Raw genomic sequence first — 14,297 nt, forward strand, 5'->3', positions numbered from 1 at the left:
GCATTAGCCGTGTCGGCTGAAGACAAGCAGGATGGCCAAGAGTTCATCGGAAGAAACTGTGACATCAGAAGACTTTTTCACTCTCAACTAATTTCAAACGTCCCTGTCTCACCACTAATTCATTCACGTTTGAAATGTCAAACAACAACTGGAGAAAACTGTCACATGGTGGTACAGCTGGTGGTATCAAACGATTCCACCATTCAGCTCTTGTTCATGTCGATGAGGTCTATGAGAGACTAAAACCTCATATTGAGACCCTTCAACTATACAAGAACATAGGAGGAGATGTTGAACTGTGACTCTTGAGCAATAGTTGTTTGGAACGGAAGCTACGCTGACTGCGACAGTCCGCAGTCGGATTCCAACGGGTTCACTTATTGTCGGCTTTTTTGATTAATTCGCAAGCGAGGTCAGTCAAACTAACACGAGCAAGACAGTTCTCACACTTACATGCCTGCACAACCCTGCTGGTGATGGAGATATTTGGAAGTGAATCTCCACTGGAACAGCAGATCCAGAAGCCAGAGAATATTTATCTGAATTAGGAAAATGGTTTATCAAAACCAGCCTAACAGGTGGGACATAGATCATTGCTGCAAGAAAACATCATGGCTGATTATCAATTCAGAGAACCAGCTTCTGCTGCCATTGTCTCCAAATTCCAGACAAGAGCTTCAGCCACTGATGACCTTTTTAACCTAACAAAACTCTCTTCCAGCAAGAGGAACCATGCCCCCAAGGGAGGAAAGGACACTCAACCCAATGCTTTCAACCGCCTCCACTCTACCCCGGACCTGATCTCTCCAACCGACGATCAAGACCAACTTCACTGATTCAAGACTACACCCACACCTTGGTGCTCGTTGTTCTGCTTTGCTTCCACATTGAATGGAACCTGCTTTAAATATTTGCTAACAGAACTTTATAATCCTTAGCTTCACGTTTGGGTTACTTATATTAGGTTCCACCACTCAATTTCACATTTTCACTTCAAACTGCATTAAACATTTAACACTTGAACCATGGCGAGCACATTTACTTCCGTGTCACAGATCAAACTCAAGAGCGGCGTGGAATGTTAAACAGGTAGGACATCTTCAGATATAATTGATCCAGCCACACTCACTCATGAACTTCTTCAATCATTAATATTTTGTTCTGTCAGCTTAACTAAAGAAACTCATCTGGGACAAGGATTATTGCATGGGATAGAGCTTGCATGTCTGTTACGACTTGGTGATGCTCTTTCTAGTCGGGAAAATTTAAGCACCATGTTTGCCGTCGATGAACACAACAATTCGACCAGTGCCTTCATTGATTTTCACCAACTCCAAATTCCTACCACCTCTATCAAAACCACTGAGGTCAACTCTGACGAAAGTACAAAGGACCTCGAAAACAATGGAGCTAATACAGGATGTCCAAATCCTGGCTCCCACAATACCAGTCAGCCAGACGCCAGCTGTTCCTCATGTCTCAGCTCGTCAGGACTCACCAATCAAAACCAAATAGTCTGTTGTCCATCGGATGCGGAACCTGTTCCAGAAATCAATGTGTGGTGGAAATCTACTTGAGTTTAAAAAGGCTTATTTGGCAATTTAACTCGAAGATAGTTGTAAACATGGAGGAGAATGACATTCAGCTATTGCTCATGTTGACGAGGTCGATGAGAGACTAAAACCTCATATTGAGACCCTTCAGCTATAGGACCCTACAAGAACATAGGAGATGTTGAACTGACTATTCAGCAACAGAATGTGCCACAGATCAAACTTAAGATCTGCTCCAACTTGGAGCAGTGCATGATAGACAAAGCCTAGAAGATCCTGAGTGGTTTTAGCTACATGGACACTAACCTTGGTTCCCTGTCAGTACTTAGAGCTTGAAGAGCACTACGGCAGCAATGAGGTGTTAGCCAACGCCTTTATAAAATGCACCCTTGACTGGCCCACAATTAAACCGGACAATCCAAAGGCTTTGGATGGGTTTAGTATTTTTTTTTTTTAGTGGAGTGTGAACATGCCATCCATAGCATCGAGTCTGTGAAGGTCTTGGAATATTCGAACAACCTAAAGAAGTCGGTCCACAAGCTGCCCTATTTCTACCACATGATAAATGGAGAAATATTGTTCACCAAAACAGGATCACATCTGAGCAGGTGAAATTTACACAGTTGGTCCAGTTTGTTAAAAGTGAATCTAAGAAAGTTAATGAGCCACCACAGACTCTCAAAAGAAAGTTCCAAAAACAGCTTTGCTACCAAGGTGAGTCTCTGAACAACCAGATGATTAATGTGATAGACAGCCAGGAAAGTTGAGTAACTCCAATGAAAGCTACGACATCAAGAAAACAATCGCCTTTACTCCACCATGTCTGTACTGAAAGAATACAGAACGTTCTCTCGAAAAATGTGAAACAATTACCATACCAAGATAAAATAAACTCAAAGTCAACGGTCTATGCTTTGGTTGTTTCAAGGTTGGCCATCAGTAAAAACGGGGTCGATACAAAGCTACCCGTCAGCATTGTGAAGGACGGCATCCTTCCATGTGTCATGTCAATGGTAAACCTCCTCAGACCTTTGGACAGAAAGGGTGGAACTCAGTAAACAACAATGATGACACAGGTACTATGGAAGCATGTGCCAGCTTTGCTAGCGATGTAAAAGAGGGCTTGAAATTCAGGGAAAGAGATTGTACTATGGTTATCGTTCCAGTAACTGTTGAAATAACAATGGTGTGAATACTGCAGACCTATTATATGCGTTCCTGGATCCTGGAAGTAGCACGCATCATTCTGTTGAGGGTCTTCTCAGAAAGCTTGGGGGTAGTGGAAAACCCATAGATAGCTCTTAAAACGATGAACGCTCTGCATGCAATGTAGACTTATGCAGTTCAGGGACTGGTCGTGGGAGATTTGTAAATGGAAAACCTTAGAGTTACCAAAAGTGTATCCACCATTGGCCACATTTGAGAGACATAGCAATACCCACAATAGAAGCAGACGTCAGTTTATTGATAGAAAACAACGTGCCGGACACCTACACACCTATAACCATAAGAACAGGCACTTGTGGAAGCTCTCATGCGACAAAAGTCTTTGTTGAGTTGGATCAGTTGGAATGTGTAGCCTGAAATTGGCTTAGCGGTTAGGGTGGTAGCTTGGGATCCTAGGCTCCTGAGTTTGAGCCCCGTTTTCTGCTGAATTAACACCAAGGGGTTGACTCAGCTTGCCATCCTTCCGAGGTCTGTGAAATGAGCAGCAGTGTACTGGTAATAGCGGCACAGCTGCACCCATAACCAATGATGCAACCAACCAGCAGCCAAAAAGGCTGCACACAAAGGGAACTTGGAATGTCATGCGGCTTTCTTCTGCAAATCCTGAAAGAGCAAATGCGTTCATTATTAAATCGAGCAGAAATTGTCGCTATTGAAGAGCTGGAAGACCTGAAACAACTGAACAGAAGTCTACAAAAGACGATCAGTTTGGATTTTCCAGATAATCTCATTGACGACAAAAAAAAAGAACTCTCAAAAGGATAAAAGGCTCCTGAGGGAAGTGAATAGTTAGATCAACTTGCCTTTCAAGAAAGATGATGTTACATTCCTGAAAACAATACAACTTTAGTCTTCTGAGAACTGCCATTTTACCATGTGACGTCACGTATCTTACGTTGAATGGTGTATCAATCCATGAGAACATTACCGAGTGCAGAACAACAAGTAGCCTCCCTTGCATCATAAGCTCAGATCAAATATATCCCAGTTTGTTCAGAATAACGATTTAAATTTTAAAGCATAACTAAATGAACCACTGCAAATCACAAACATGAAAGTTTGGCAGTCATACATGAAGATGTCCATAATAGAGCCGTTTCAGCAGAGGCATGTTTAATTCATTTCTCGAGATAAGATACCTGATGTGTCAAAAACTATTGGAAAACAACAAGGGTGTATTCCAGGTGACTAACATTGACCATCGAGATATATATCTAAAATATAAAGGTCTTTCTAACCTCTGACTAACTGATATTAAAGATAGGGACCTTCTGGGTGACGTAGAAAGCTGAAATTTTGTGTGCCGATGGACATCGAAGCCGATACACCAGGAAAAATAAAAAAATAATCACAGAACTGTTGGAAAGCATCCGTAAATGAAAATATAAATAAATGAAAAAAATCAAGAAGTCAACTGGTAAGTTTGACCTGCACCTCACATTCTTTCTCTTGCACCACACCCACACCCCACGTTACATTACACTACACCCCACGTTACATTACACTTGCACCTCTCACTCACGCACCCTCGACACCCTCAGTATTTCTCCCTCCTCCCCTTTCCTAAGCAATTTGGGATGCGCAGGTCCACCGACCATGCCAGGTATTGAGAGGTCGCTAATCCTCAACTGCTTCTATCCCTCTCTTGGCTATCTCTAATTTTCCTCGTGTGTGTGTGTGTGTGTGTGTGTGTGTGTGTGTGTGTGTGTGTGTGTGTGTGTGTGTGTGTGTGTGTGTGTGTGTGTGTGTGTGTGTGTGTGTGTGATGGCGCCTATTGTGGCATAAGTTAAGACTCTTTAAGAATATTTCATATAATATTTCATATTTCATATAACTGTATGGTGTCTACTTCTTTTGTGAATATTGTATGTCTTGTCACACCCCACAAATTCCTTGCTATCCCTGTTGTACATTTGCAATAAATCCCTTGCTGTGCCACATAATTTTCCTCACTGTCGTTTAAATAAATGTGCCTGTCAGAAATGTATTCAGCTCGTTTTTGTCTTTTCCTCCATTGATTTCCTCCACTGAGCATGGCCCCGAGCTTAGCCGGGACGTTATTCCCCAAAATCTGTTTAAATAACCGGTGCGTACTTGGAAACTCCGCTCAGCTGCACCTGTTATGGAAAGTAACGCAAGTACGCAGAGGGCGTAATTCCCCGATAAGGCGATCATGTGTTCCTAGGTAAACGGTTGTCAGACGGAGCACCCTGGGTCACGTGGTCAAGTTATTGGCATTCGCAGTCGATTCGCGACCTGCCGCGACAAAATTATTCGTGTGCGACAGCCTGCGATTCCCAGTGAATCCGGACAGAAACCAGGGACAGACCCTCCTTCGTGGCTCTCCCCGCGATGATATTTTGAGCTCCCCAAAAGTAAGGCAGCCGAGTCACCTTGTGGTACCTTCACAGATTTGAGATTTCAAGTACCTTGCTGATTCAGTAGATGCTTCCACTTGGTCTTAAAATACTCGAGACCCTCCCCTTCCATATACAAGTGTCAAACCTTGTCTATCCTGGGGGTGAAACGAAACGCTATTTCAGGACCTGGCTGCCAGACTATAATGTATACCAACGAATGTTGGCAGACAGGATGCCAGTTTAGCATCTGTTGGAGGGGCAACACACACACATTGATGAATCACCCTGCCTGTGAAACACCAGGATGACAATTTAAAGCTGGGTCAAGATTCAAACCCAGGCGACATAGCTCGAAGATGAGTATGCACACCCCTGCCAGCACCAAGACCACACGTTAAAGTGAAATTTAAAAAACACCAAATGGTATCCGTTTTTGATGTCCTCTGATCCCTAAACCTTGTTATGAATAAAATAGGTGAATGCAAAATGCTCATCATTAAAATCTATACACAACATTGAGTTGCTCTTTATAGAAGATACAACATAAATTGTTTGATGCCAAAGGTAAGCTGCAATTCTTGCACTTTGTTCATACCACTGCTCACTGTGCATCATGAAACCCATCAAGCAGTGTTTGTACCAATTCTCGTGCTGGCACAAACAAACGTGTGGTTCCATTTACAACCAAATCACATTGGTCGAGGGTTCAAGAGCTCAAAAAGAGTACTTGTCAACTTCTGCTCCGACTTGGCCATGAAATGTAAAAGCATTTTTGGCCATCACCTTTCGGTGTCATCTTTGCCACGACGATAACCAAGAGTTGTCGGAAGTGGAATTTACGTAGTTCCCTTTTTCTTTAATTCAAATGCATATCATCCACTGATTGGGCAGATTGACAGCAGTAAATTAACTATCATGTTGGTTGCCTTCATATTTAGGTTTGACTCGTGTCCTGTTGATACTTGAGCTTTTTCTCGTAGGCTGGCTCTAGGCAAGTCGTGCCCGTTTCTCAGGAGGGGCTTTGACTGCTGGAACTTGCTGCGAGGTCTTGGCTGTGTCCTTCTCATCAGCCTTTGCAGACTCACTTGGCTGCTCTCCCTCCTTTGCCGATTCAGCTGCACGAGTACAAAATGGAGGCATGGTAATACATGATAAAGCAATGTTTAATAGAACTACCAGATTTCTGGCAACTGGTAAGTTTTCTGGTCAATTTTGCTTTTTTATCATTTAAAAAAAACAAAAAACCCCTCCAGCCCTATCACCTCAAGTTTCATGATACCTTCATCATTTTTTTGAAATGTTGAATATTTTGCAACTTTTCTTTTATAAACACAAGTGTACAGGATGCCTGGTGTTGGCTTAATGGTTAGGGTGTTGGGCTTGGGATCCTAGGATCTTGAGTTCAAATCCCACTCAGCTGTTGAATTAATACCAGGTGGGGTTAACCCTGCCTGTCATCCTTCTGAGGTCAGCAAAATGAGTGCCAGCTTCCTGGTATCCTGTGGCGGAGTGGCGACCCATCCAGGATGGTGTTCAATAGCCAAGGAGACCGCTTCGGCAGCATCAACGCTCTGCATAGAGTATGGTCCCAATGGATGGATGCAGGGTGAATCTTTATATAATGTCGAATATTTTATGAACATTTGAAGTGGCGTGTTGGGTACAAGGGATGGACAGGCCTGAGGGCAGTAGGGATCAACTTTGCTCTCTTCCCCACATGTCAAGCGCCATTCTGATGCCAATGTACCATACTCTGTGGCAGAGCGTCGGGGCTGACGGAGCAGTTTCTTGGCAAGGATTATATTGGGGGGGGGGGGGAGGGTCTGCCATTGCTTTCCTAGTAGTAGTTAGGGAAGGAATTTGTAATTTGTTAATGGTGCCGGCGATAGCTTGCCTACTCTTCGCCAAGGACACCGTGGGATCTTTAATGTCCACTAAATAACGCCGGCAGAAAGGACGACCGTTTAAGGTCCATCCAAGGGACGGCACACACATTAATGAATCACCCTGCCTGTAAAACACCGAGATGACAGTTTATCGCTGGGTCAGGATTCAAACCCAGGCTGGATTGCTTAGAGACGAGTGCGCGTACCTCTTGGCCATCCTGCCAGCCCGCCAAGCACGATGCTCACTACAAATATGTGGACAAGGTGATCGTGTCGTTTAAACTAGTGGATGCAATACCACGTCTGTCCTGTGATCTAAATGTCCATTTTCATCGCTGGCTCAACATACACAGTCTTGGTTAACACACAAAACATGGCAGAGCAGGAGGACGAGGAACAAGCATCCTTAGCAGTAAAAGGCCGGAGGTCTCTGCAATTATACCGCATGGCCTACACCGTGCAGAGCATCAACTTTGGTTACTCATCGTGGAAACTGCGTCCATTTATGTACAAAACCAAGAGGAGAATATTTAACACAAATATTAATATCTGGTATCTTACCTGGCACAGGTTTCTCTCCAGGCTTCACCTGTGTATGCATTACGTATATGGGGAGTGGGAAGGGGGAAAAGGAGGGGCAGGGAAAAAAAAAAAAGGAAGTTAGGAAAAATACACGCAGTGCTGCCGCTGGGATTAACAAAGCGTGCACCAACACTGCCAAAACTACTGCCCACAAAAAAACACCATACGAGTGCTGCCATTGCATTAGGTACACATAGTGCAGTATTCAGCACTGTATGTTGCTTATAAACACACAGGCTGTATCTACATAACATGTCAAACACATTCCTGGAATCGCTCCTTACCCTACAGTCTGTGAAACAGAAGATATAGATTATAGAATTTCCAAACAAACCCTCCTCTTGCCTTTAATGGTCGAAACTCTTAACCAAAGCCGAAGGGAGTGAAAATGTCCATTTATGAAGGAGGTTCAAAAACCATAAATCGGATCAACACGATGGGTGATGAAGCAAAATGTGGAAAGACAATCACATGAGCAACACACAAACCTGATAAAACTTTGGGCTAAACTTTTGGCAGAGTTCATTAAGAAGCATGTCCACTCTCTGACGCTGGAACAAAGAACTTGGTTCTTCTTTTTTCTTGCTTTTTGGTGCAACCTTTTCTGGAACGTACATGGTAAACACGAGTATGCCAAGAAATACCAAAATTTGAAATTAGAAATCTCAACACCATTGTGATTGTATCATAATGCTTACAAAGCCATTATGAGCATGGGATAGTGGTCAGCAATCCTGGATTGACCTCAGAGGTTGTGGATTAAAATCAGACTGGACGGCAGTTCGATTTGGAATCAAGGCCGAGATTGTCAAGCAGCCAAACTATGACATCGTTTCTCATCGAATTTCTCGTTCTTACCTTTCTCTTCTTGCTCTTTGAAGCGCCACCAGTAGCCTTTTGATGGGTGGTACCGAGAATATGACAGCGTCTCATCAAATGCCGATTGGATATTATGGACAGCATTGAGCTTCGATTTGGAGGGAAAAAAACAACTCGTTACATTCCCTGCTCGTCATCACAGCTTGAATCATTTAAATCTTAATTCCACAAGGATGAAAACTTACTATTCTGGAATTAATTACAGATCCAATATCCGGTGCCTGATAAACCACACCGGCTATGATGTAGTAGTCGGTTAGTGGTGTAACTGCAACAACAACAAAAAAGTTTGCAATTGTACATCAGATATTGACATTGTACGCACGACTGGAATAGACTGTTGCGAATTCGCACCCGCCGGCGTGCGATCGGCTGCTCGACTCGAATGGCGGCCGCCTCGCCCACCGGAACGGACAATTCTGTCGTGACCCTCTCGGAACAACGCTGGGAGCTAGTCACGGGTGAGGGTTTAACCCCATCACGACTGTGCCAATTGCCCACCCGCGCAGGATAGGGTCGCTCGCCAAATTCGATCTACCAAAGTACCTGCGCAGATGGTCGACCGGGCGATCGTACCTCGCCGCAGGCTGACTCCAGACACGAACCGCTTAAGCGGTCCGTTCCGTGCTATCGGGATAACCGAGCGGTGTTATCGTCGGCCTCGACGGTTCCGATTAATTATCGGGCGTATTAAGCCCACTACGAACCCTTTACGTGAAGCAGGATGGAGAGTCAATAAAGAAAAGACGAAGCGAAACGGGAAAACAGTTCACACAATGCACATTTATTACGCGACATACGGAAAGCACACATATACAGCCAGTCAGAATGCACCTATATCAGGAAAACAAAAGAAACAACGATGCAGAGTTACAACCGAATACGCGTACACATGGCAACACTTACACAGTTCTACTTTACAAGACACGGCGCCAACCCACATTTACTCAAAAGCAAAGGAAAGAAGCCACCATCATAGACAAGGGGGCAGACGGGCCTGTAGGCCAATATGTGCGCGGGACCTGAAGGAGCGGCCAGGTCCGCGAGACCGGGTGGGTCCTACCCACGTCCTCGTGGCGTGTTGGCGGACGAGCCACAGACGTGGCCGCGTGGATGTGCCCCGACTCCGTGCTCCTTCGCGGGTTTCGTTGGCACGAAACTATCTCAGCACTATCTCAGCGCGGGGGAAAAGGGGGAATTGTTGATGCTCTGGGGGAGGGAGAATGGCTGGCTAGCTTAGGTCCCGCGACAAGCGATCTCCCACCGCGACCTCGTCACCGACTGCCGTCCTTCTCGCCTCGGACCCGAGCTCCTTGGCCTCTTCCCCCAACTCTCCTCAGCCGACTGCAGAACCCAACTCGGTGCCTTCGCCACCCGACTCCACTCTCTGCCACACTCCGCCGCTGCCACACTCCGCCCGATGACTCTCTTACCAAAACTCTCACTCTCTGCCACCAAAACTGACTCTGCCACACTCCGCCTGATGACTCTTACCAAAACTCTCACTCTCTGCCAAAACTCTCTGCCACCAAAACTGACTCTGCCACGATTCGCCTTGCGCTCGGCGTTTTATAGGCCGGCAGGAGAACTAATATGCAAATTTCCGGATCAGGATGAGCTCGCGGGCGGAGCCACGCTCGCCCATTGGACGGAGGAAAAGTGGGCGTGAACCTCCCCTGATCCTAGAATTTGCATATTTCGATTTCACACGGACACGCCTGGAGGCGGGGCCAAGCCGCTCCGCGCTTGCTGATTGGACGGATCAGAAGTGGGCGTGTAGCATTCTTGATCCGAATTCTCCCTCGGAAAGGCCGCTATTTGCACTCGCGGCTCGATGCGTATCCTGAACAAGCCCAAGACAGCCCGACGCTCAGTGTTCACAGGTGGTGCGGGAATGGCCGTAGAAGGAGAGATGTGAGGGTGGTGGAGGATTTATCGGTGGTGGTTTGATGGTTATGGCGGTTGAGACGTGGTTGGTTCAAAATAAAGATAGAACAGAAAAACGGCTATCTCAAAGCGTCGCAGCCCGAATGAATCACATAAATTCCCTCTAAACAACGGGTTTGGGGCTAACTACACATGTACTTAGAGTTATCTCACCTACGGGACCTGAATGGTGGTTTGCGAATTTCCACAGCCGTAACAATACTATTGCTGCAGTTTTGGGGAAAATTACGGACGTCGGTCACCAATGAGCGCAATACGTTTGAAGGAAATGACTTGCAATGAGATCATCATTGAACATTTCAAAACGTTCACTTTCGGTCATGCAGGAGGCTATGGTTGAGGTGTTTACGAGGAGATATGATGGAGATGTTTCAGGTAATGAAGGGTGTAGACAAGATAAGTGTATGATAATTATTCAATAGAATGTACAGTGACAGGACTGGGCTCACAATTTCAGAGTAAAGAAGAGAGTTTGGATGGTAAAGCAAAGGGTCTTTCACTCAGAGTAGTTAATGCATGGAACGGTCTCCCTGGAAAGGTACTGGCAGGAGAAACACGAGATTGTGTGCACCCATAACCTCTCGCCTCGAAGCTGTCTAACTTGGGTTTGAATCCCGAACCAGCTATAAACCTGTCATCCCGGTGTTTCATAGGCAGGGCGATTCATCAACGTGGGTGCCGTCCCTCGGATGGCCGTTACACTGGGCGCCCCATCTGCCAGCATTAGTTGGTGGACGTTAAAGATCCCACGTTAAAGGTCCTTTGTGAGGAGTAGGTGAGTTATTGGCAGCACCATGGCAAAGTTCCAAATTCCTGCCCTAACTTCCTGTGTCAGAATGGTGACCTGTCCAGCATTCCAATTCGAACCAAGGAACTGCTTCGGCAGAACTGATTCTCTGTATCGAGAAAACACAAACATAGTATGCGATCAATTGGTGCTTCACACGTGGGGCGTTGCGTCACAAAGTATGCCATTCCTCATGCAGTCGTCAAGCTGAGTGTCCCGCCTGCTAGCGTTAGTCGGTGGATGTTAACGATCTCACGGCGTCTTTTAAGACGAGTCGATGAGTTATCTCCAGCACCACGACCAAATTACAAATTCCTCTGCCGACTACGTCGGGGAAGGTGAAGGAAAACCACCCGGTGTAATGCTAGTCATGGAGGTACTTTGATAACACAACCTGCCTTCAGTCAGAGCACCACAGATAGATAGATATATATATATATATATATATATATATATATATATATATATATATATATATATATATATATATATATATATATATATATATATATATATATATCAGGAATCAATCGTGTTCATTCGAACAGCACTTGAAAGCTCGATTACCCTGTGTGGGAGAATGGCGATGCTGCTTTCGGACAATATATAGAATGGGTTCCTGAACGTGAAGAAGAATGTATTCCAAGCCAGTCATGGTGCTGGGGGGAGGAAGAGGGAAGGGCAAGCAAGCAAGCAAATAAATAAATAAATAAATAAAAACAAATGCTCAATAAACCACTTCAAAGCAAAGGTTCCACATAATCATGTGTACATGTAAACTCTACAATCCACAGCAACCTGCGAGCAAACAAGATTCACCGAAACGACGATTGGCCGCTGGATTTGAAAAGGACGCCGATGCTTTTAAAGCAATAATTTCATTTCCCCATTTGGTTTTGGCAGCAAGTTACTTTCCACTGGAATACACCGACAGGGCTGAAGTGGAGAAGCTCACTCACAAGTTGCAAGGCTGAGGTTGCCTGCATCTGATTGGAGGAAACCAAATGACGTCCACCTAGTGGGCGTGGCATACTGCGGACGGTGACACCTCCCTCCCTAGACCCACGTGAGTTTCTATATATTAGTACTAAAGGACCAATTTTGTGCTCCTCCTTGTGGTCACGTCACGTTTTTCTCGGTACTGTGACCTGAGAAGTTTTGACACGGTGTTTGTACGTCAAAGTAGACACGTGCACAAATCAGGGGACTTCTTCACAAGGAGCAGTGTACACCAAAAATGTCGTGTACAAGGACGTTTTGTAGGCCTCATTAGGTAAGGTCATGGAGTACATCGACTGGGATCCGGCTCTTGCAAGAGCCGCCACTGGTTGTCATATTGGGCTCATGGAACGGATTCCGTCTGTGATGGGGTTTCGGCTAGTGTCTATTAATTACGTACTGTTTGAATGTACCTTTTCGACCTCCATACGCACAGCACGCAAACATCTCCAGAGTATTATTGTAATGTACAGCATCGACCTTTTTAGGTCCTCGTGGAGGATCTCTAAGTCTTATTCACGTTGTTGTTCTTGTGGACTTTTTTGTTTCACAGCCTACAGTTTTCAAAGAAACTTCCTGAAACTTGGCGTATATATGTAAAAATTCCCCGCGCAGACAGTAACCATCTCCGATTTTGAAAATTCCTCCAAGAAAAAAGTTATGACGTCAAAAAATCTCCGCTAATGGAAATCGCCTAAAAAATTATCTCCGAAACTAGGCAAGCTTTTTGAATTCTGTTTGCGGGAATCGAACAGGGCATTAGCAGAGATGAATTACCGCACATATGATACATCACTATGACGTCATATCAATTTTTATGACGTCATTCCTATTTTTTGACATTTTTTGTTTCACAACCCAGAGTTTTCATCGGATCTTCGTGAAACTTGCCATGTATATGCAGAAAGCCCACGCGCAGGCAGTAACCATCTCCAATTTTGGAAATTCTTCCAAGAAAAAAAAAGTTGACGTCATAATATCTCCGCTAATGGAAATCGCCTTAAAAATTATCTCCGAAACTAGGCAAGCCGTTTGCATTTTGTTTGCGGGAATCAAGCCGGGCATGAGCACGGATAATTTATCGCAAACCTGATACATCACTACGACGTCATATTCGTTTTATGACGTCATCATTAAGAGGACGAGGATCTTCGTTCATTTGAGCTTGTTCAGGAAATAATGGGCAACCTCCCACCCACCCGGTGGGTACGGACTACGATGCTCGTAAAATCGAAATATAAACGAGGCAAGTCAACACACTTGAGTTGATCCAAGGTCTGTCGCTGCATCTTCACAAACTCGTTGTTACACGAACGATCGTAGAAGGGATTGCTCCTTTCGGAGAAGTAGTCCAGCACGTTGGCAGGGTTAAGCAGCGGAATCCAGTTACTGTCATGCCACGAGATTCCCAGCAAATCTGTGTGAACACGGCAACGCCATGCAGTATACGATGACACCCGCGTTGGCACAAGATAACTACGTTATGACAACGAAACGGACAAAATCAAAACCGGGTTAAATGAGCCACATGATCCCGCGATGACGTGCTGGATCAAAAACAACAACAACAAATCAAACATCAACCTCGTCCGTCCATGGTTGCCATGATGAACCGGAAGCAGAACGACTGTGAGACCGCATCCGGTGAAACGTCATGACGTCATGGTAATCTTCTTCTTCTCTTTTTATTTTTTTTAAAATGGCGTCTTCAGAGCTACGAGGCTCTATATACGCCCCGTACCGAGGGCATTGTGTGAAGATGTGATCCAAACCTCCGGAAACCTTACACCGCTCACAGAAGCACCTTGGGAGACGCTCTGTCCGATATAAATAGTCGTTTAGAGCGCAATGTCTGAGTCTGGGCCTGTGGAGGATCACCCGGTCTCCTCTGGAGAGTCGGGGAAATGAGACGGAGCATTCAACCAAAGGGTGCACCTGATGGCACCATGTCCCCTTGGTAGGGAGAGGTCTCCCACTGGAATTGCCCATTGTTTGTTAGTGCGACTCCTGTTTAGATCACAGAGGTCTGACGGGCCCAGAAGGGTTGGGGCTTCAAATTTACCGGAAGATCACCCCC

General features: G+C 45.2%; 1 protein-coding gene across 1 annotated transcript; it reads right to left on the minus strand.

Moving 5' to 3' along the window:
- Positions 1-3,876: 3,876 nt before the first annotated feature.
- On the minus strand, positions 3,877-13,918 carry MED6 (mediator complex subunit 6). The gene is made up of 8 exons (XM_085889787.1): positions 13,805-13,918; positions 13,481-13,637; positions 11,789-11,880; positions 8,673-8,755; positions 8,467-8,575; positions 8,097-8,212; positions 7,588-7,615; positions 3,877-6,255 (listed from the first exon to the last, which is right to left on the minus strand). The coding sequence occupies exons 1-8, from the start codon at positions 13,824-13,826 to the stop codon at positions 6,128-6,130; spliced, it is 735 nt and encodes a 244-aa protein (XP_085745913.1). The 5' UTR covers positions 13,827-13,918; the 3' UTR covers positions 3,877-6,127.
- Positions 13,919-14,297: the final 379 nt, after the last annotated feature.

The sequence above is a fragment of the Eptatretus burgeri genome, chromosome 7 (genome assembly GCF_056783735.1).
Source record: "Eptatretus burgeri isolate ZD-2024b chromosome 7, Ebu_testis_v1, whole genome shotgun sequence".
Taxonomy (NCBI): Eukaryota; Metazoa; Chordata; class Myxini; order Myxiniformes; family Myxinidae; genus Eptatretus; species Eptatretus burgeri.

Coding starts and splice junctions, on each gene's coding strand:
- MED6 (XM_085889787.1), bottom strand. CDS start 13,826: ATGGCAACCATGGACGGACGAG. Junction 11,881..13,480: donor CAGACCTTGGATCAACTCAA/GTGTGTTGACTT, acceptor TCCTCCCCCCAG/CACCATGACTGGCTTGGAAT. Junction 8,756..11,788: donor TCGCCATTCTCCCACACAGG/GTAATCGAGCTT, acceptor TTGTTGTTGCAG/TTACACCACTAACCGACTAC.